The sequence below is a fragment of the Nerophis ophidion genome, linkage group LG11 (assembly GCF_033978795.1).
Source record: "Nerophis ophidion isolate RoL-2023_Sa linkage group LG11, RoL_Noph_v1.0, whole genome shotgun sequence".
Taxonomy (NCBI): Eukaryota; Metazoa; Chordata; class Actinopteri; order Syngnathiformes; family Syngnathidae; genus Nerophis; species Nerophis ophidion.
In genome coordinates this window covers 60,813,180-60,837,903 of record NC_084621.1, presented here as the reverse complement: position 1 = coordinate 60,837,903, position 24,724 = coordinate 60,813,180, and the positions used below count along the sequence as shown (strand labels likewise).

Sequence of the window (24,724 nt, the reverse complement as noted above, 5' to 3'; positions counted from 1 at the left end):
CAGATTTTCTACATTTGCCATAATTTTTTATTTTTATTTTAATCATAATAAGTTTGAAGAAATATTTCACAAATATTCTTTGTCGAAAAAACAGAAGCTAAAATGAAGAATTACATTAAAATGTATTTATTATTCTTCACAATAAAAAATAAAAAAATTACTTGAACATTGATTTAAATTGTCAGGAAACAAGAGGAAGGAATTTAAAAGGTAAAAAGGTATATGTGTTTAAAAATCCTAAAATCATTTTTAATGTTGTCTTTCTGAAAGTTATAAGAAGCAAAGTAAAAGAATAAATGAATTTATTTAAACAAGTGAAGACCAAGTCTTTAAAATATTTTCTTGGATTTTCAAATTCTATTTGAGTTTTGTCTCTTCGAATTAAAAATGTCGAGCAAAACGAGACCAGCTTCCTAGTAAATAAATAATATTTAAAAAATAGAGGCAGCTCACTGGTAAGTGCAGCTATTTGAGCTATTTTTAGAACAGGCCAGCGGGCGACACATCTGGTCCTTACGGGCTACCTGGTACCCGCGGGCACCGCGTTGGTGACCCCTGATGTAAAGTGAATGATATGAATTTGTGTGATGTATTATGCTGTAAGTGTGTTCATGTTCAAAATTACCTAAAGAAAGAAAGAAAGAACCGTGATTGAAAACATCACAATTCTTTACCGTGTGTTTTAGTCTCCCTTACTCGATATACATGTAGCTTGAAAGGGGAACTGCACATTTTTGGGGGGGCGCGATTTTGCCTATCTTCGTTCACAATCAATATGGGAGACATGATGATGGATGTTGTTTTGTCTGGTTCCACTGTAAGATTACTTTTTTTAAACTGTTATTTAATATTTAGAATGCATGTCAAAAAAATCTATCAGTCTTCATTTCTTCATAATGATTGTGAATGACAGTAAAAAAAAAAAATAAATTGCAGTTCTCCTTTAGAGGCCTACTGAAACCCACTACTACCGACCACGCAGTCTGATAGTTTATATATCAATGATGAAATATTACCATTGCAACACATGCCAATACGGCCTTTTTAGTTTACTAAATTACAATTTTAAATTTCCCGTGAAGTGTCCTGTTGAGAACGTCGCGGAATGATGACGCTTATGTTGTTGACACGTGCTTGTGACGTTATTGGTTGTAGCGGACATTTTATCCCAGCACCACACACGGCTAAAAGTCGTCCGATTTAAATCGCATAATTACACAGTATTCTGGACCCCTGTGTTGCTGAATCGTTTGCAATTTGTTCAATTAATAATGGAGACTATAAAGAAGAATGCATTTGGTGAAAAGTTGTGTATTTCGACCGGCTGTAGCAACACAAACACAGCCGGTGTTTCTTTGTTTGTTGTGAAGCTTTAATATGGAACAATAGCGGTCAAGCGAACATGTTTCTGTACCACATGTCAACCGGCAGGTTTTGGTGAGAAAATTGTGGTAATAAGTTGGCTCTTACCATAAACATGAGCGGAGCTTGTGTCGTTCGTCCTGCAGCTGTCAAAGAGGCAGCTGCGACTTTCTTGGCTCCTCCATGGCTTCACTCAGGTATGACTTTATAATCTCACTAAAACATTAGTAACACAATAATCAGATCAGGGATTTTCCAGAATTATCCTAGTAAATGTGTCTAATAACATCTGAATCGCTCCCACTGCCCTCGTCTTTTTCTTTTTTTATTTCTTTTAGTCCTTCACTCTCACTATCCTACTCCACAAATCTTTCATCCTCGCTCCAATTAATAGGGAAATTGTCGCTTTCTCGGTCAGAATCGCTCGCGCTGCTGGTGTCCGAGATTGTAATCAATGTGAGGATGTGAGGAGCCCTCACACCGGTGACGTCACGCGCACATCGGCTTCTACTTCTGGTACAGGCAAGGCTTTTTTATTAGCGACCAAAACTTGCGAACTTTATCATCAATGTTCTCAACTAAATCCAACCATCCATCCATCCATCCATCTATTTTCTGCCGCTTATTCCCTTTGGGGTCGCGGGGGGCGCTGGTGCCTATCTCAGCTAAAATCGGGCGGAAGTCGGTGTACACCCTGGACAAGTCACCACCTCATCGCAGGGCCAACACAGATAGACAGACAACATTCACACTCACATTCACACACTAGGGCCAATTTAGTGTTGCCAATCAACCTATCCCCAGGTGCATGTCTTTGGAAGTGGTAGGAAACCGGAATACCCGGAGGGAACCCACGCATTCACGGGGAGGACATGCAAACTCCACACAGAAAGATCCTGAGCCCGGGATTGAACCCACGACTACTCAGGACTTTCGTATTGTGAGGCAGACGCACTAAGCCCTCTGCCACTTCGAAGCCCTCTACTAAATCCTTTCAGCAAAAATATGGCAATATCGCGAAATGATCACGTATGACACATAGAATGGACCTGCTACCCGCGTTTAAATAAGACAATTTCATTTCAGTAGGCCTTTAAAAATGACAGCAGGACAAAACAGCGAACTGTCCTCACCTCCAAAAAAGCTGAAGTGTATGTGTGTCATTGAAGACAATGTCTCACCCATTTGTAAAACCAAAACAGAGTTGCAGCTAAAGGGTCTAATATGTCTGGTATGGCGCATCATTTGCAGGATCCACCCGGCTTTGCACGCCAAAGTAAGACCTAATAACTGAGTCAAAATATGCTAGTGGCAAGTTATCTAATGAGTTAGTAGGGAGTTAAATATAAACGTGTCCTTTAGTAGCTTAGTGTTAAGTCAGTTCAGTGTAAACAAAGAGCAACATGTACTCATCACGACGGCGTGGCGCAGTGGGGAGAGTGGCTGTGCGCAACCCGAGCGTCCCTGGTTCAATTCCCACCTAGTACCAACCTCGTCACGTCCGTTGTGTCCTGAGCAAGACACTTCACCCTTGCTCCTGATGTGTGCTGGTTGGCGCCTTGCATGGCAGCTCCCTCCATCAGTGTGTGAATGTGTGTGTGAATGGGTAAATGTGGAAGTAGTGTCAAAGCGCTTTGAGTACCTTGAAGGTAGAAAAGCGCTATACAAGTACAACCCATTTATTTATTTATTTATTTATCATGTCAAGGACTTCATTTAAAAAGGCCGTATTATGCAAAACCAACGGGAAACTTTTTGGCTGAGAGAGCCATACAAGTCAAATATTTTAAAAAGTATTTCCGTGGGAGCCATATAATATTTTTTTAAGACTGAACACAACTAAATGCATGCATTTTTAAGCAAAACCAACATTTTTAGAGTATAATAAGTCTCTTATTCTTTTTGATAACACTGTTATTCTGAAGCGAATCAACAATACATAAAATACTTCTTACCATTAATGTGACTTCTTAAACAGGTGCGGTAGAAACCAGATGGATGGATTAAAATGCATGAGAATGTTTTATATTTTGAACGTTATTTTTGACACTATGACTACCAGCGGAATTATTCATTACTTACCATGTTAAGCAATGTCAGCTAAGATATATCTGAGAGCCAGGTGCAGTCATCAAAAGAGCCACATCTGGCTCTAGAGCCATAGATTCCCTACCCCTGCCTTAGAGTAACTGTTTGTGTGGATTTAGGTTTGACTGCCATTTTCATTAAGGGTGCCATATGTAATAACTGCATGTCAAGTCATAATTGAATGGCCCGGATACGTCAAAAGGCATTAATAAATCATGTTCTTTTCGAATACCTTTATAACTGATAACAGTAGCTAAGCCGGGATATGTTAATTTCAAAATTAGATTTACAGCCCTGAAATATTGTTATTGTCTTCATTTCGATGGTCGTTTGACCAATTATAAAATCTGTGAGTGTGTCACATCCAGGTTGCTAGTTATAAACCGCCATCTTTGTCGAACTACTGCCTCAGGTAAAGTTATTAAACATGTCAGACTTTAGTAAATCTAAAAGGCGTCGTTACGATTCTCCACTTATTCATGACAAAGCCAGGAACAAAACGAGGATTTGTATCGGGGATGCCTTTGAAAGATGGAGACGATTGGAGACGGAGAAGAGTTTTTCAACTGACGCCGAACTGGCTCATTTCCTCCTTGATAGTTAAATCAGGCATTTAGATGTTCGTATTACTTGTAATACATGGAAATTGAAATTTAGTATGCAAACTGTATTGTCCAATACAGTCTATGATCTTGTCTAACAAAGCTAGTATGTTTGTATGTCGATGCGTCATCCAACTGACAGGGCAAAATATATTTTCGACAAATAAAACCTACGTGCATATGGGTAGCGTCAGTGCCTATTTCGTTCTCAATATGCCGATACGATGAGGAAATGCGTTCCAACATTAGCATGGCTAATTACGGTTTCTGGTACTGTATATGCATCAAACACATATGGATGGGTGTTTGCTTGGCACAATATAATGCATTACACGTAATGATTTTCTACTTTGTATATTGACATGGGGGTAGGATATATGATTTATGCGTAACGTGGGTTGGTTCATAGAATTGTACTCTGCACAGAAAGATGGTGATGTGCGTACATGGAAGATAATACAGTGTGTCAGGTTGGATGCAACATGGAGTTAGGTTGGACGAAATTTGGCGGTAATTTTACTGTTGACCTTGGCTTGCTATCCAAGTAGGTCTATGCGATATATAATGCATTATATATTCCATCCATTTATTTTCTACCGCATGTCCCTTTCGGGGTTGCGGGGGGTGCTGTAGCCTATCTTGTCAGGGGTATTTGTTGACGAACCCCAAGATGCAGAGATTACTAAAACTAAAAGACATTGTAGAATTGAATACACTATTAATGATGTTCAAAGCGAGAAATAAAGTTCTTCCGAAGGACATACAAAAGTTATTTGTGTTCACATCTGAAGATGAGAACCACAGAAGGCCGTATGACTTTAAACATCCAAGAGTGCGAACAAATTTGAAACAAATGTGCTTGTCTGTTGTTGGTGTGAAAGCATGGAATTCTCTAAACAAAGACTTAAAAAGCTGTAAGAATATATTTGTATTTAAAAAAAGTTATAAAAAGAGAAAACTGAAATTATATCAAACTGAGTTTTGATTTAGATTGGACGTGTCATTGTGAAAGTGCTTAAAGGAAAATGGAAAAGTATGTTGGAGTTTGGGTGTTGGTGGAGGGAACAGTTATAATTCATCTAAAATACTGTAATTTGTGTTAAAAAAAGGGGCAGATAAATATAAGAATATAATTCTTCCATCTGCTCCTTTCTGATCATGGAAATGTATAAGAAAGAAAAAACAAAAAAAACAATGACAGTGTCAATTGTACGTGGCTTGTAAATATGCATTTTCATGAAAGGAATAAAAATAAATGATGATGATGATGATGATGATGATGAGACGGAGGCAGGCATAAAGTGAGCAAACATGATTTTAATATAAATACTAAGACAAAACCAAACAAAAGGGTTCAAACCAAAAGCGCGCACGTGGGCGGATAAAAAAAAAAAAAGGTCTTTAGCATAAAAGCTAACAAGAAACAAAAAGGAACTTTAGCATGGAAGCTAGAGGATAATAAACAGAAAAACTGGAAATAGCTATGGCTAACAAAAACAGCTTACCGCTACGACGACCAGGACAAAATGTAGCACAAAATAAGAGCACTAGACAGGAACTAAGGACAGGAAATACTAAACACACTGAGGAGGAACACAGCACTCAGGGACCAAGACAGGAAGCTGACAAATTAAGAGCACTTGACAGAAACTAAAAGACAGGAAATACTAAACACAAGAAACAGAGAAATGCAGAGGAAAAAACTAAAACAGACAAACAGTCAGGGGCAAGCCTGACATATCTTATATTATTATATATAAATATTTTGATGGTTGTCCGTGCGTTCAAACTAGACATTTTACCAGGTTAATGCCAACAATCTGTCCCGACTCCCGCTGCGTAACTTTACAAATACATTTGGCTAATCAAGATCAGTAAAATGTGGCATAATTACTTAGTAAACCATCTTGCAGGAAGCATAAACAAGAGAAACATAAAGCGTAAGACTCTTCGATTGCCATTTGAAGTTCCTTGGATTAGGATTCGGATTCGGCTGTGTATCTGAAAACCTCAAGTCTTGGAGAGTGGAAGAGGACTACATAATTTTGACTGTGGTTGCAGTACCATTTCTGGCCACATAATTACACATAGCATCTTTAAGTTGTAGTCAAAAAGTTCATTTTTTTTCTACATCTTCTTGTGGGGCAGACTGGCTTGTACGTGCACATGAAAGCTAAAATTCTGTTGCCATTTCTGGTATAATATTACTCCCGGATAAAAATTTCCCCTGTGAGGATCAACAAAGTTAATTGTATTTTTTATTTTAATAAAACAATAATTTATTCATGTATTTATTGTTAAAATAATGTGTTCATATTCATTATTGTGTACTGTTATGGTATTTTTGAGAGTAATAAATAACACATCAAAATAAGTAAGGAATGTCTGTCAGTGATTCTTATACTGTTGTACAGAACACTGGCTCTATCTAGCGGTGCGCCAAAAATTGTATTATCGTCTTTTTTCTTACTATATTCAAACACAGTGTTACTGTTCAAACCGTGTGTAATGTTGCCATGGCCAAAAATATTAAATATACTTTAAAAAAATGTTGGCCTTGTTTTTAATTAGTACTATGCTACTGTATTGTAATATTGGTCATGATGGTGGTATTTGGAGAGCCAAGCGTTTTCTGAGGTGGTATTTGGTGGAAAAAAAGTCTGAGAACCGTTGGTTTATGTCAGTGGTTCTCAACCTTTTTTCAGTGATGTACCCCCTGTGAACATTTTTTTTTAATTCAAGTACCCACTAATCCGAGCAAAAAAATTTTGGTTGAAAAAAAAGAGATAAAGAAGTAAAATACAGCAGTATGTCATCAGTTTTTGATTTTATAAATTGTATAACAGCGCAAAATATTGCTCATTTGTAGTGGTCTTTCTTGAACTATTTGGAAAAAAAGATATAGAAATAACTAAAAACTTGTTGAAAAATAAAAAAGTGATTAAATCATAAATAAGATTTCTACACATAGTAGTAATCATCAACTCAAAGTGCCCTCATTGGGGATTGTAATAGGGATCCATCTGAATTCATGAACTTAATTCTAAACATTTCTTCACAAAAAAAGAAATCTTTTACATCGATATTTATGGAACATGTCCACAAAAAATCAAGCTGTCAACTAGAGATGCGCGGTTTGCGGTCTCATCCGCGGAGTTTGCGGATGAGACTTGCTGAAAAATAAACAAGTGATTCAGTTATAAAGAAAGATTTCTACACATAGAAGTAATCATCAACTTAAAGTGCCCTCTTTGGGGATTGTAATAGAGATCCATCTGGATTCATTAAGTCAATTCTAAATATCTCTTCAGGAAAAAATAAGAACACATCAATATTTATGGAACATGTCCACAATAAATCTAGCTGTCAACACTGAATATTGCAATAGTGTATTTTTTTTCACAATTTATGAACTTATATTCATAGTTTGTTGAATAAATATTTGTTCAATAAATATATTTATAAAGGATTTTTAAATTGTTGCTATTTTTAGAATATTTAAAAAAAAATCTCACGTACCCCTTGGCATACCTTCAAGTACCCCCAGGAGTACGCATACCCCCATTTGAGAACCACCGGTCTATGCGATTTAAAAAAAAACATGTTGTGGTGGAATTAATCAATGCATAATCGTGATGAATGTGGTTGTTACTGGGATGTCAACATCTATTAGATTGTTCCATCTCTACTCTCGCCTGTGGCGTCAAATGACCCTGTAGAACAGGCCTGGGCAATTATTTTTCTTCGGGGGGCCATATTTAGAGAAAAAAAATGTGAATGTGGGCCGTTATACCTATTTATTAGGAACACTAATACAAAACCTCACAATAATGTCCAAATGCTAAAAACCGGAATGGAATTTTACATTTTCTTTACTGAATGAAACACCCAGAATGTACATGAAAATAAAGAATGTGGGATTTACAATATTAACTATGAACGATACAACACGAGTCAAACTAAATGCCCAGGCCTGGTCTAGTGGGACAGGCAAAAGTTAAGTTGTATAAAATGCAGTCCTTTATAGCAGTGGTTCTCAAATGGGGGTAGGCTATAGACCCACTGTTCTATAGCAGTGGTTCTCAAATGGGGGTACGCGTACCCCTAGGGGTACTTGAAGGTATGCCAAGGGGTACGTGGGATTTTTTAAAAATATTCCAAAATAGCAACAATTCAAAAATCCTTTATAAATATATTTATTGAATTATACTTGAACAAAATATGAATGTAAGTTCATAAACTGTGAAAAGAAATGCAACATGTTGACAGCTAGATTTTTTGTGGACATGTTCCATAAATATTGATGTTAAAGATTTATTTTTTTGTGAAGAAATGTTTAGAATGACGTTGATGATTCCAGATGGATCTCTATTACAATCTCCAAAGAGGGCACTTTGAGTTTATGATTACTTCTATGTGTAGAAATCTTTATGTTGTCAAAACATGGACTTTGGGGTTTGTTTTCCGTAAGGCAAAGGGAAGTTGGCGCGGGTAAGGCATGAATATAGGGACATACTTATTTATTACTATTAAAAACAGGAACAAAAGGCGCGCACAAGGCGGAACTACAAAAACTTGGCTAATAAAACAAAAACTTGCACAAAGGCAGAAACTATGAACATGAAACTAAACTCGATAACTGTGACATAAAATAACAAAAACTTACGTGGCATGGCAAGAAGCAAAACTATGAACAGTATCAGAGGTAGCATGGCATGAAGGGATCCGAGGTAAAGTCGCCAGGCTGACTTCCTGGCAACTTTCGGTTTAGGGACGGCGTGGCGCAGTGGGAGAGTGGCCGTGCGCAAACCGAGGGTCCCTGGTTCAATCCCCCCCTAGTACCAACACCTCGTCACGTCCGTTGTGTCCTGAGCAAGACACTTCGCCCTTGCTCCTGATGGGTGCTGGTTAGCGCCTTGCATGGCAGCTCCCTCCATCAGTGTGTGAATGTGTGTGTGATTGGGTAAATGTGGAAGTAGTGTCAAAGCGCTTTGAGTACCTTGAAGGTAGAAAAGCGCTATACAAGTACAACCCATTTATCATTTAAATAATACGGGTGATTGAACAGGTGCGTGAGTCAAAACAAATCAGGTGCGTGACATGACAGGTGAAACTAATTGGTTGGCATGGTGACAAATGGTAGGCTTCACGGTGGCAGAGGGGTTAGTGCGTCTGCCTCACAATACGAAGGTCCTGCAGTCCTGGGTTCAATTCCAGGCTGAGGATCTTTCTGTGTGGAGTTTGCATGTTCTCCCCGTGAATGCGTGGGTTCCCTACGGGTTTGCATGTTCTCCCCGTGAATGCGTGGGTTCCCTTCGGGTACTCCGGCTTCCTCCCACTTCCGAAGACATGCACCTGGGGATAGGTTGATTGGCAACACTAAATTGGCCCTAGTGTGTGAATGTGAGTGTGAATGTTGTCTGTCTATCTGTGTTGGCCCTGGGATGAGGTGGCAACTTGTCCAGGGTGTACCCCGCCAGGGTGTACCTCACCTTCCGCCCGATTGTAGCTGAGGTAGGCGCCAGCGCCCCCCGCGACCCCAAAAGGGAATAAGCGTTAGAAAATGGACGGATGGATGGGTGACGAATGGTAAATGGTAAATGGGTTGTACTTGTATAGCGCTTTTCTACCCCTTTTTAAGGAGCTCAAAGCGCTTTGACAGTATTTCAACATTCGCCCATTCAAACACACATTCACACACTGACGGTGGGAGCTGCCATGCAAGGCGCTCACCAGGACCCATCAGGAGCAAGCGTGAAGTGTCTTGCCCAAGGACACAACGGACGTGACTAGGATGGTAGAAGGTGGGGATTGAACCAGTAACCCTCAGATTGCTGGCACAGCCGCTCTACCTACTTCGCCACGCCGTCCCCCAAAGACGAAGCAAACAAGGAAGTGAAAAAACAGGAAACAATGGAGTCTTAAGCAAAACAGAACATAACTAAACAAAACATGATCACAAGACATGACATATTTAAAATTGAATTACTTGTTTGTTTTTCAACAAGTTATTAGTTATTGTCATGTCTTTTTTTCCAAATAGTTCAAGAAAGACCACTACAAATGAGCAATATTTTGCACTGTTACACAATTTAATAATTCAGAAAGTGATGACATAGTGCTGTATTTTACTTCTTTATCTCTTTTTTTTCAACCAAAAATGCTTTGCTCTGATTAGGGGGTACTTGAATTAAAAAAATGTTCACAGGGAGTACATCACTGAAAAAAGGTTGAGAACCAGTGGTTCTCAAATCGGGGTACTTGAAGCTATGCCAAGGGGTACGTGAATTTTTTTTTTGAAATATTTTAAAAATAGCAACAATTCAAAAATCCTTTATAAATATATTTATTGAATAAGACTTCAACAAAATATGAATGTAAGTTCATAAACTGTAAAAAGAAATGCAACAATGCAATATTCAGTGTTGACAGCTAGATTTTTTGTGGACATGTTCCATAAATATTGATGTTAAAGATTTATTTTTTTGTAAAGTAATGTTTAGAATTAAGTTCATGAATCCAGATGGATCTCTATTACAATCCCCGAAAGAGGGCACTTTATGTTGATGATTACTTCTATGTGTAAAAATCTTATTTATAATTTAATCACTTTTTTTATTTTTCAACAAGTTTTTAGTTATTTTTATATCTTTTTTTCCAAATACTTCAAGAAAGACCACAACAAATTAACAATATTTTGCACCGTTATACAATTCAATAAATCAAAAACTTATGACATTGTGCTGTATTTTACTTCTTTACCTCTTTTTTTCAACCAAAAATGCTTTGCTCTGATTAGGGGGTACTTGAATTAAAAAAATGTTCACAGGGGGTGAATCACTGAAAAAAGGTTGAGAACCACTGCTATAGAACAGTGGTTCTCAAATTGGTTTGCTGCTAGCGGGGTGTATGAAATAGTCAGGCTGTTTCATGGATGCAAAGGATTCTGGGTATTTGTTGTGTTGCGTTTATGTTGTGTTACTGTGAGGATGTTCTCCCGAAATGTGTTTGTCATTCCTGTTTGGTGTGGCTTCACAGCGTGGCGCATATTACTAAGAGTGTTAACATTGTTTATATCACAACCATTAATGTACTCTGTGTCACCCAGTATGCCTTGCTGTTGTGTGCGTGTATCTGCGGAAGCCACACACAACATGTTGCTGGACTGACAAGCAGATCGTACATGCTGTAGAAGGCGACAAAGCCAATGGCTTCATAGCACGCCTTAATACTTATTAACTGGGTGACTGCCGGTAGTCATTCTAGAGAATATTTGCGTCTCCTAATGTCTCTATCGCTTTGTGAGACGGGTCCTACAAGGCTCTTTGAATGGTAAAAGATACCAATTCCTGAACCATGTATATCAAATATTTCCGAATGGTTCAACCGCCATCCGCCCCAATCTATTTAAAATCTATTTTTTCGTCATGTCACCCGCCCGACCCGCCCGACCCGCAAACCGCGTATCTCTAGTTGACAGCTAGATTTTTTGTGGACATGTTCCAAAAATATCGATGTTAAAGATTTCTTTTTTTGTGAAGAAATGTTTAGAATTAGGCTTCACGGTGGCAGAGGGGTTAGTGCGTCTGCCTCACAATACGAAGGTCCTGCAGTCCTGGGTTCAAATCCAGGCTAGGGATCTTTCTGTGTGGAGTTTGCATGTTCTCCCCGTGAGTGCGTGGGTTCCCTCCGGGTACTCCGGCTTCCTCCCACTTCCAAAGACATGCACCTGGGGATAGGTTGATTGGCAACACTAAATTGGCCCTAGTGTGTGAATGTGAGTGTGAATGTTGTCCGTCTATCTGTGTTGGCCCTGCGATGAGGTGGCGACTTGTCCAGGGTGTACCCCGCCTTCCGCCCGATTGTAGCTGAGATAGGCGCCAGCGCCCCCCGCGACCCCGAAAGGGAATAAGCGGTAGAAAATGGATGGATGGATGGATGTTTAGAATTAAGTTCATGAATCCAGATGGATCTCTATTACAATCCCCAAAGAGGGCACTTTACGTTGATGATTACTTCTATGTGTAGAAATCTTATTTATATTTTAATCACCTTTTTTATTTTTTAACAAGTTTTTGGTTATTTTTATATCTTTTTTTCCAAATAGTTCAAGAAAGACCACTACAAATTAACAATATTTTTGCACCGTTATACAATTTAATAAACCAAAAACTGATGACATAGTGCTGTATTTTACTTCTTTACCTCTTTTTTTCAACCAAAAATGCTTTGCTCTGATTAGGGGGTACTTGAATTAAAAAAATGTTCACAGGGGGTACATCACTGAAAAAAGGTTGAGAACCACTGCTATAGAACAGTGGTTCTCCAATGGGGGTACTTGAAGCTATGCCAAGGGGTACGTGAGATTTTTTTTTTTTTTAATATTCTAAAAATAGCAACAATTCAAAAATCCTTTATAAATATATTTATTGAATAAGACCAACAAAATATGAATGTAAGTTCATAAACTGTAAAAAGAAATGCAACAATGCAATATTCAGTGTTGACAGCTGGATTTTTTGTGGACATGTTCCATAAATATCAATGTTAAAGATTTCTTTTTTTGTGAGGAAATATTTAGAATTAAGTTCATGGTGGAAGAGGGGTTAGTGCGTCTGCCTCACAATGCGAAGGTCCTGCAGTCCTGGGTTCAATCCCAGGCTCGGGATCTTTCTGTGTGGAGTTTGCATGTTTCCCCCCGTGAATGCATGGGTACTCCGGCTTCCTCTCACCTCCAAACACATGCACCTGGGGATAGGTTGATTGGCAACACTAAATTGGCCCTAGTGTGTGAATGTGAGTGAGAATGTTGTCTGTCTATCTGTGTTGGCCCTGCGATGAGGTGGCGACTTGTCCAGGGTGTACACCGCCTTCCGCCCGATTGTAGCTGAGATAGGCGCCAGCGCCCCCCGCCACCCCAAAAGGGAATAAGCGATAGAAAATAGATGGATGGAAGTTCATGAATCCAGATGGATCTCTATTACAATCCCCAAAGAGGGCACTTTAAGTTGATAATTACTTCTATGTGTAGAACTTTTATTTATAATTTAATCCCTTTTTTATTTTTTAACAAGTTTTTTGTTATTTTTATATCTTTTTTTCCAAAAAGTTCAAGAAAGACCACTACAAATGAGTAATATTTTGCAATGTTATACAATTAAAAAATTAAAAACTGATGACATATTGGCTGTATTTTACTTATTTACCTCTTTTTTTCAACCAAAAATGCTTTGCTCTGAGTAGGGCAGGGGTTGGGAACCTTTTTGGCTGAGAGAGCCATGAAAGCCAAATATTCTAAAATGTATTTCCGTGAGAGCCATATCATTTGTTTTAACATTGATTACAACTAAATGCGAGCATTTTTAAGTAAGACCAACATTTTATTAGATTAGATTAGATAGTACTTTGTTTATTCCGTCAGGAGAGTTCCATCAGGAAAATTACAATTTTCAGCAGAATCCCATTCAAGATCAAACAAACATTACAGAGAGACAGGGATCTTATTCTTTTTAATAACATTGTTATTCTGAAACTAACCAATAATAAAGAAAATACTTCTTACCATTAATGCGACTTCTTGAACAGGTGCGGTAGAAAACGGATGGGATAGATTAAAATGCATGAGAATGTGTTATATTTTGAACGTTATTTATAACACTGTGATTACCAGCGGAATTATTCATTACTTATCGTGTTGAGAAATGTCTGCTAAGATTTATCTGAGAGCCAGATGCAGTCATCAAAAGAGCCACATCTGGCTCTAGAGCCATAGGTTCCCTACCCATGGATTAGGGGGTACTTGAATAAAAAAAAAAAAGAGCCATGAAAGCCAAATATTCTAAAATGTATTTCCGTGAGAGCCATATCATTTGTTTTAACATTGAATACAACTAAATGCGAGCATTTTTAAGTAAGACCAACATTTTATTAGATTAGATTAGATAGTACTTTGTCTATTCCGTCAGGAGAGTTCCATCAGGAAAATTACAATTTTCAGCACAATGAAGTGAAGTGAATTATATTTATATAGCGCTTTTCTCTAGTGACTCAAAGCGCTTTACATAGTGAAACCCAATATCTAAGTTACATTTAAAGCAGTGTGGGTGGCACTGGGAGCAGGTGGGTAAAGTGTCTTGCCCAAGGACACAACGGCAGTGACTAGGATGGCGGAAGTGGGAATTGAACCTGCAACCCTCAAGTTGCTGGCACGGCCACTCTACCAACCGAGCTATACAATCCCATTCAGGATCAAACAAACATTACAGAGAGACAGGTATCTTATTCTTTTTAATAACATTGTTATTCTGAAGCTAACCAATAATAAAGAAAATACTTCTTATCATTAATGCGACTTCTTGAACAGGTGCGGTAGAAAACGGATGGGATAGATTAAAATGCATGAGAATGTGTTATATTTTGAACGTTATTTCTAACACTGTGATTACCAGCGGAATTATTCATTACTTATCGTGTTAAGCAATGTCTGCTAAGATTTATCTGAGAACCAGATCCAGTCATCAAAAGAGCCACATCTGGCTCTAGAGCCATAGGTTCCCTACCCATGGATTAGGGGGTACTTGAATAAAAAAAAAAAAAGAGGCATGAAAGCCAAATATTCTAAAATGTATTTCCGTGAGAGCCTAACATTTGTTTTAACATTGAATATAACTAAATGCGAGCATTTTTAAGTAAGACCAACATTTTATTAGATTAGATTAGATAGTACTTTGTTTATTCCGTCAGGAGAGTTCCATCAGGAAAATTACAATTTTCAGCACAATCCCATTCAAGATCAAACAAACATTACAGAGAGACAGGTATCTTATTCTTTTTAATAACATTGTTATTCTGAAGCTAACCATCCATCCATCCTTTTTCTACCGCTTATTCCCTTTTTTTTGGGGTCGCGGGGGGCGCTGGCGCCTATCTCAGCCACAATCGGGCGGAAGGCGGGGTACACCCTGGACAAGTTGCCACCTGAAGCTAACCATCCATCCATCCATTTCTACCGCTTATTCCCTTTTTTTTGGGGTCGCGGGGGGCGCTGGCGCCTATCTCAGCTACAATCGGGCGGAAGGCAGGGTACACCCTGGACAAGTCGCCACCTCATCGCAGGGCCAACACAGATAGACAGACAACATTCACACTCACATTCACACACTAGGGCCAATTTAGTGTTGCCAATCAACCTATCCCCAGGTGCATGTCTTTGGAAGTGGGAGGAAGCCGGAGTACCCGGAGGGAACCCACGCATTCACGGGGAGAACATGCAAACTCCACACAGAAAGATCCCGAGCCTGGATTTGAACCCAGGACTGCAGGACCTTCGTATTGTGAGGCAGACGCACTAACCCCTCTGCCACCGTGAAGCCCTGAAGCTAACCAATAATAAAGAAAATAATTCTTACCATTAATGCGACTTCTTGAACAGGTGCGGTAGGAAACGGACGGATAGATTAAAATGCATGAGAATGTGTTATATTTTGAACGTTATTTATAACACTGTGATTACCAGCGGAATTATTCATTACTTATCGTGTTGAGAAATGTCTGCTAAGATTTATCTGAGAGCCAGATGTAGTCATCAAAAGAGCCACATCTGGCTCTAGAGCCATAGGTTCCCTACCCATGGATTAGGGGGTACTTGAATAAAAAAAAAAAAAGAGGCATGAAAGCCAAATATTCTAAAATGTATTTCCGTGAGAGCCATATCATTTGTTTTAACATTGAATACAACTAAATGCGAGCATTTTTAAGTAAGACCAACATTTTATGAGATTAGATTAGATAGTACTTTGTTTATTCCGTCAGGAGAGTTCCATCAGGAAAATTACAATTTTCAGCACAATGAAGTGAAGTGAATTATATTTATATAGCGCTTTTCTCTAGTGACTCAAAGCGCTTTACATAGTGAAACCCAATATCTAAGTTACATTTAAAGCAGTGTGGGTGGCACTGGGAGCAGGTGGGTAAAGTGTCTTGCCCAAGGACACAACGGCAGTGACTAGGATGGCGGAAGTGGGAATTGAACCTGCAACCCTCAACTTGCTGGCACGGCCACTCTACCAACCGAGCTATACAATCCCATTCAGGATCAAACAAACATTACAGAGAGACGGGTATCTTATTCTTTTTAATAACATTGTTATTCTGAAGCTAACCAATAAAAAAGAAAATACTTCTTAGCATTAATGCGACTTCTTGAACAGGTGCGGTAGAAAACGGATGGGATAGATTAAAATGCATGAGAATGTGTTATATTTTGAACGTTATTTCTAACACTGTGATTACCAGCGGAATTATTCATTACTTATCGTGTTAAGCAATGTCTGCTAAGATTTATCTGAGAGCCAGATGTAGTCATCAAAAGAGCCACATCTGGCTCTAGAGCCATAGGTTCCCTACCCATGGATTAGGGGGGTACTTGAATAAAATTAAAAAAAAGAGCCATGAAAGCCAAATATTCTAAAATGTATTTCCGTGAGAGCCATATCATTTGTTTTAACATTGAATATAACTAAATGCGAGCATTTTTAAGTAAGACCAACATTTTATTAGATTAGATTAGATAGTACTTTGTTTATTCCGTCAGGAGAGTTCCATCAGGAAAATTACAATTTTCAGCAGAATCCCATTCAAGATCAAACAAACATTACAAAGAGACAGGTATCTTATTCTTTTTAATAACATTGTTATTCTGAAGCTAACCATCCATCCATCCTTTTCCTACCGCTTATTCCCTTTTTTTTGGGGTCGCGGGGGGCGCTGGCGCCTATCTCAGCCACAATCGGGCGGAAGGTGGGGTACACCCTGGACAAGTCGCCACCTGAAGCTAACCATCCATCCATCCATTTCTACTGCTTATTCCCTTTCGGGGTCGCGGGGGGCGCTGGCGCTTATCTCAGCTACAATCGGGCGGAAGGCAGTGTACACCCTGGACAAGTCGCCACCTCATCGCAGGGCCAACACAGATAGACAGACAACATTCACACTCACATTCACACACTAGGGCCAATTTAGTGTTACCAATCAATTTATCCCCAGGTGCATGTCTTTGGAAGTGGGAGGAAGCCGGAGTACCCGGAGAGAACCCACGCATTCACGGGGAGAACATGCAAACTCCACACAGAAAGATCCCGAGCCTGGATTTGAACCCAGGACTGCAGGAACTTTGTATTGTGAGGCAGACGCACTAACCCCTCTGCCACCGTGAAGCCCTGAAGCTAACCAATAATAAAGAAAATAATTCTTACCATTAATGCGACTTCTTGAACAGGTGCGGTAGAAAACGGATGGGATAGATTAAAATGCATGAGAATGTGTTATATTTTGAACGTTATTTCTAACACTGTGATTACCAGCGGAATTATTCATTACTTATCGTGTTGAGAAATGTCTGCTAAGATGTATCTGAGAGCCAGATGTAGTCATCAAAAGAGCCACATCTGGCTCTAGAGCCATAGGTTCCCTACCCATGGATTAGGGGGGTACTTGAATAAAAAAAAAAATGTTCACATCACTGAAAAAAGGTTGAGAACCACAGTTCTATAGAACACCAGTTGAAATAAGAAGGCTAATGAAGTTCCCTCACCTGTCTGCGAGAAGCAGCAGTGGTGCTGCTGGAGGAGCTGGCATTGATCATCCTCCCTCCTCCATTGCTCGTCCTTCTCCTCCATTTATTGGTGTTGTCTTTAGGGTGTGCGGGCAGAGGGTTCAGGAAAAGTATCCTGGCGATGAGCCCGTACAGGACGGTGGCCAACAGCAGCGGCAGCACGTAAAACACCGCGAAGTCTATGAAGTAAATGGGCAGGTATTGACTCCGGGACACTTTGTAGGCGCAGCTGAGCAGAACCACGTTGTCATACACCAAAGTTTCCGTGTCGGACAGGAAGAGCCACATGACGCAGTAGACGGAGGTGAGCGCCCACACCGCCATGATGATCCTCTTGGCGCGGGACAGCGTGCACAGGAACTGCGCCTTGATGGGGTGACAAATGGCGATGTAGCGCTCCACCGTGAAGGCGGTGATGGAGCAAGACGACGCGTTTATCCCCAGGTATTGCAGGTAGGTGATCCCCAGGCAGCCCGCGTAGCCGTAGACCCACTGGCCGCGCAGGGCGTCGGTGATGTTGGGCAGCCCGGCGGCGGTCAGCACCATCAGGTCCGCCACGGCCAGGCTCACCAGGTAGCAGTTGGTGGGGGTGCGCATGTGTTTGGTGGTCAGCACCACCAGGATGACCATGATGTTGCCCACCATCCCCACGCCGCATATGAGGCACACCAGAAGCACGCTGACCGCTTTGTACTCCGGCGTGTAGTCGCTCCACACGCCCAGCGTTTGGTTGCCCGCCGGCGTCGTGTCGTTTAGAACACTCGTGTTGTTATCCATTATGGCTTTTTTTTTTTTTTTTTTGCATACAAAAAAAAAAGTTAATAAATCCTAGCCAGCGAGATTAAATGTGCTAAAAATTGAAATAATCCGGACAAATTGATATTCTCCTCCATGTTCTGCTGAAGTGAAGTTTGTCCTCCTGCTTGATTCCCAGTGAGTGTTCATACCTTCTTCATGTGTGCATGGGAGCTGCCTGCCTCCCTCCTGACTGCCTCCTAGCACACCACACACTCATTACACCAGTGGTTCTCAAATGGGGGTACTTCAAGGTATGCCAAGGGGTACATGAGATTTTTTGAAAATATTCTAAAATAGCAACAATTAAAAAATCATTTTGTAAATATACTTCACGGTGGCAGAGGGGTTAGTGCGTCTGCCTCACAATACGAAGGTCCTGCAGTCCTGGGTTCAAATCCAGGCTCGGGATCTTTCTGTGTGGAGTTTGCATGTTCTCCCCCGTGAATGCGTGGGTTCCCTCCGGGTACTCCGGCTTCCTCCCACTTCCAAAGACATGCACCTGGGGATAAGTTGATCGGCAACACTAAATTGGCCCTAGTGTGTGAATGTTGTCTGTCTATCTGTGTTGGCCCTGCGATGAGGTGGCGACTTGTCCAGGGTGTACCCCGCCTTCCGCCCGATTGTAGCTGAGATAGGCGCCAGCGCCCCCCGCGACCCCGAAAGGGAATAAGCGGTAGAAAATGGATGGATGGATGGAATAATACTTGAACAAAATATGAATGTAAGTTCATAAACTGTGAAAAGAAATACAACAATGCAGAATTCAGTGTTGACAGCTAGATTTTTTTGTGGACATGTTCCATAAATATTGATGTTAAAGGGGATCATTATCACAATTTCAAAAGGGTTAAAAACAATAAAAATCAGTTCCCAGTGGCTTGTTTTATTTTTCTAAGTTTTTTTCAAAATTTTGCGCCTCCCGGAATATCCCGAAAAACTGCTTCAAAGTGCCGGATTTTCACCATAGCTATATCCACCCGTCCATTTCCCTGTGACGTCATACAGGGCTGCCAATACAAACAACATGGCGGTTACCACAGCAAGATATAGCGACACTAGCTCGGATTCAGACTCATATTTCAGCGGCTTAAGCGATTCAACAGATTACGCATGTATTGAAACAGATGGTCGGAGTATGGCGGCAGATAGCGAAAACGAAATTGAAGAAGAAATTGAAGATATTGAGCGAATAGCTATTGACGCTATTCAGCCATAGCATGGGTGTACCTAATGAAGTGGCCCATAGCATGGCTGCCTTATTAGCATCTCCGGTAAAATGTGCGGACCAAACGGTCAGGACTTTCGCATCTTGAGACACTGGAGCAACTTAAATCCGTCGATTGGTAAGTGTTTGTTTCCCATTAAATGTGGGTATCTAGTTTCAAATGTACATACAGCTAGCGTAAATAGCATGTTAGCATCGATTAGCGTAGCATGTTAGCATCAATTAGCTAGCAGTCGTGCCGTGACCAAATATGTCTGATTAGCACATAAGTCAACAACATCAACAAAACTCACCTTTGTGATTTCGTTGACTTAATCGTTGCAAATGCATCTGCAGGTTATCCATAAATCTCTGTGCCATGTCTGTCTTAGCATCGCCGGCAGACACTCTGGCAAATTCAATGGGGGTCTGGCGGCAGATTTCTTGCCAGTGGTGCAACTTGAATCCCTCCCTGTTAGTGTTGTTACACCCTCCGACAACACACCGACGAGGCATGATATCTCCAAGGTTCCTAAAAATAGTCAAAAAAACGGAAAAAATCAGAGCTGAGACCCGGTGTTTGTAATGTGAAAATGAAAATGGTGGGTGTGTTACCTCGGTGACGTCACGTTCTGACATCATCGCTAAAAGACCGATAAACAGAAAGGCGTTTAATTTGCCAAAATTCACCCATTTAGAGTTCAGAAATCCGGTTAAAAAAATACATGGTCTTTTTTCTGCAACATCAAGGTATATATTGACGCTTGCATAGGTCTGGTGATAATGTTCCCCTTTAAAGATTTATTTTTTTGTGAAGAAATGTTTAGAATGAAGTTGATTAATCCAGATGGATCTCTATTACAATCCCCAAAGAGGGCACTTTGAGTTGATGATTACTTCTATGTGTAAAAATCTTTATGTTGTCAAAACGTGGACTTTGGGTTTTGTTTTCCTGGAAGGCAAAGGGAAATTGGCGCAGGTAAGGCGTGAAGGTGGGGACATACTTATTTATTACTATTAAAAAAAAAGGAACAAAAGGCGCGCACAAGGCGGAACTACAAAAACTTGGCTAATAAAACAAAAACTTGCACAAAGGCAGAAACTATGAACACGAAACTAAACTCGATAACTGTGACATAAAAGAACAAAAACCTACGTGGCATGGCAAGAAGCAAAACTATGAACAGTATCAGAGGTAGCATGGCATGAAGGGATCCGAGGTAAAGTCGCCAGGCTGACTTCCTGGCAACTTTCGGTTTAAATAATACGGTTGATTGAACAGGTGCGTGAGTCAAAACAAATCAGGTGCGTGACGTGACAGGTGAAACTAATTGGTTGGCATGGTGACAAAGCAAACAAAGAAGTGCAAAAACAGGAAAAAATTGAGTCTTAAGCAAAACAGAACATCCATCCATCCGTTTCCTACCGCTTATTCCCTTTGGGGTCACGGGGGGGGGACTATCTCAGCTACAATCGGGCGGAAGGCGGGGTACACCCTGGACAAGTCGCCACCTCACCGCAGGGCCAACACAGATAGACAGACAACATTCACTCTCACATTCACACACTAGGGCCAATTTAGTGTTGCCAATCAACCTATCCCCAGGTGCATGTCTTTGGAAGTGGGAGTAAGCCGGAGTACCCGGAGGGAACCCACGCAGTCACGGGGAGAGCATGCAACCTCACACCGAAAGATCCCGAGCCCGGGATTGAACCCAGGACTACTCAGGACCTTCGTATTGTGAGGCAGACGCACTAACCCCTCTTCCTTTGTGAAGCCCCCTTTATATACATATTTATTGAATAAAACTTCTACAAAATATGAATGTAAGTTCATAAACTGTGAAAAAAATGCAACAATGCAATACCCAGTGTTGACAACTAGATTTTTTGTGGACATGTTCCATAAATATTGATGTTAAAGATTTCTTTTTTGTGAAGAAATGTTTAGAATTAAGTTCATGAATCCAGATGGATCCCTATTACAATCCCCAAAGAGGGCACTTTAAGTTGATGATTACTTCTATGTGTAGAAATCTTTATTCATGATTGAATCACTTGTTTATTTGTCAACAATTTTTTTGTTATTTTTATATCTTTTTTTCCAAATAGTTCAAGAAAGACCACTACAAATGAGCAATATTTTGCACGGTCATACAATTTAATAATTCAGAAACTGATGACATAGTGCTGTATTTTACTTCTTTATCTCTTTTTTTCAACCAAAATGCTTTGCTCTGATTAGGGGGTACTTGAATTAAAAAAATGTTCACAGGAGGTACATCACTGAAAAAAGGTTGAGAACCACTGCATTACACCGCCTAAGAGGGAGGGACATCCTGTATATCTGAACATGGACTGATCATCAGGGGTATCAAACACGCGGCCCGCGGGCCAATTGCGGCCCGCGAGACATTATGTTGGTGCGGCCCACGAGTTTTATGTGAATAGCGCTTTACAGCGTCATATTTGTATACCCTCCATTTTTCCGGGAGACTCCCAATTTTCCGTGCCCCTCCAGGGCCCTGAAAATATATATTTTCCAGAACAAAAATTTTAAAATAAATTTAAAAAACTTTGAAATAAGATTTAAATTTGATTCTAAAGATTTTTTAGATTTGCCCTAATAATTTTTTAGACTTTTAATCACAATAAGTTTGAAGAAATATTTCACAAATATTTCTCATCGAAAAAACAGAAGCTAAAATGAAGAATTAAATTAAAATGTATTTATTATTCTTTACAATAAAAAAAATAAAACAATACTTGAACATTGATTTAAATTTTCAGGACAGAAGAGGAAGGAATTTAAAAGGTAAAAAGGTACATGTGTTTAAAAATCCTAAAATCATTTTTAAGGTTGTCTTTCTGAAAGTTATAAGAAGCAAAGTAAAATAATAAATGAATTAATTTAAACAAGTGAAGACCAAGTCTTTAAAATATTTTCTTGGATTTTCAAATTCTATTTGAGTTTTGTCTCTCTTACAATTACAAATGTCGAGCAAAGTGAGACCAGCTTGCTAGTAAATAGAAAAATTAAAAAAATAGAGGCAGCTCACTGGTAAGTGCTGCTATTTGAGCTATTTTTAGAACATCTGGTCCTTACGGGCTACCTGGAGCCCGCGGGAACCGCGTTGGTGACCCCTGATTTAGGATCTTCATAAACAAACCCTGTTTCCAAATGAGTTGGGAAATTGTGTTCGATGTAAATATAAACGGAATACAATGATTTGCAAATCCTTTTCAACCCATATTCGATTGAACGCACTACAAAGACAAGATATGTGATGTTCAAACTCATCAACTTTTTTTTTTTTGCAAATGATAATTCACTTAGATTTTAATGGCTGCAACACGTGCCAAAGTAGTTGGGAAAGGGCATGTTCACCACTGTGTTACATCACCTTTTCTTTTAACAGCACTCAATAAACGTTTGGGAACTGAGGAAACTAATTGTTGAAACTTTGAAAGTGGAATTCTTTCTCATTTTAGTTTCATGTAGAGCTTCAGTCGTTCAACAGTCCGGGGTCACCGCTGTCGTATTTTACGCTTCATAATGCGCCACACATTTTTGATGGGAGACAGGTCTGGACTGCAAGCAGGCCAGGAAAGTACATGCACTCTTTTACTACAAAACCACGCTGTTGTAACATGTGTCTTGGCATTGTCTTGCTGAAATAAGCTTGGATGACAAGATATGTTGCTCCAAAACCTGTATGGACCATTCAGCATTAATGGTGCCTTCACAGATGTGTAAGTTACCCATGCCTTGGGCACTAATACACCCCCATACCATCACAGATGCTGACTTTTGAGTTTTGCGCCTATAACAATCCGGATGGTTATTTTCCTCTTTGTTCCGGAGGACACCGCGTCCACAGTTTCCAAATATAATTTGAAATGTGGACTCGTCAGACCACAGAACACTTTTCCACTTTGCATCAGTCCGTCTTAGATGATCTCGGGCCCAGCGAAGCCGGCGGTGTTCCTTGGTGTTGTTGATAAATGGGTTTTGCTTTGCATAGTAGAGCTTTAACTTGTTCTTACAGATGTAGCAACCAACTGTATATACTGACAGTGGTTTTATAAAGTGTTCCTGAGCCCATGTGGTGATATTCTTTACACACTGATGTTGGTTTTTGATGCAGTACCACCTGAGGGATCAAAGGTCCGTTATTCCATCACTTACGTGCAGTGATTTCTCCTGATTCTCTGAACCTTTTGATGAGTTCACGGACCGTAGATGGTAAAATCCCTAAATTCCTTGCAATAGCTCATTGAGGAATGTTGTTCTAAAACTGTTCGACAATTTGCTTACAAATTGGTAACCCTCACCCCATCCTTGTTTGTGAATTACTTAGCAATTCATGGAAGCTGCTTTTATACCCAATCATGGCACCCACCTGTTCCCAATTAGCCTGCACACCTGTGGGATGTTTCAAATAAGTGTTTGATGAGCATTCCTCATCTTTTTCAGTATTTATTGCCACCTTTCACAACTTCTTTGTCAAGTGTTGCTGGCATCAAATTCTAAAGTTAATGATTGTTTGCCAAAAAAAAAATGTTTATCAGTTTGAACATCAAATATGTTGTCTTTGTAGCATATTCAACTGAATATGGGTTGAAAATGATTTGCAAATCATTGTATTCCGTTTATATTTACATCTAACACAATTTCCTAACTCATATGGAAACGGAGTTTGTGTATATATATATATATATATATATATGTATATATATTTACATACCGTTTATATAGATGACTGTATACAAACACACACACACATATTTTGATTTGAGACTCAATATTAAACCATTAAGATCTAGTGTCAGCGGTATCGATATTTCAGTATCGATCCATATATCACTACCGTGCACACAGTTTTTAATTGTATGGTGTCTTCATCGCCTAAGTTATGCATTTATATTCATAACAATGGTTAAAAAAAACTAAAATGTTCAATACCACAGTGATATTGACCGCGAGATGAAACCAAACCAATCAGAACGTGCTGTTCACTGATTGGCTTAGCCTCAGGCAGCAATACTATATTACAG

The 24,724-nt window shown here is 39.7% G+C and overlaps 1 protein-coding gene across 1 annotated transcript in view; it reads right to left on the bottom strand.

The window, feature by feature from the left end:
- trhra (thyrotropin-releasing hormone receptor a) overlaps positions 1-18,495 on the bottom strand; it is a 33,723-nt gene extending 15,228 nt beyond the window's left edge. The window contains exon 1 of the mRNA XM_061916403.1: positions 17,644-18,495. Within this exon, the coding sequence (XP_061772387.1) occupies positions 17,644-18,441 (798 nt within the window). The 5' untranslated portion in view covers positions 18,442-18,495. The remainder of the gene's footprint in view (positions 1-17,643) is intronic.
- Positions 18,496-24,724: the final 6,229 nt, after the last annotated feature.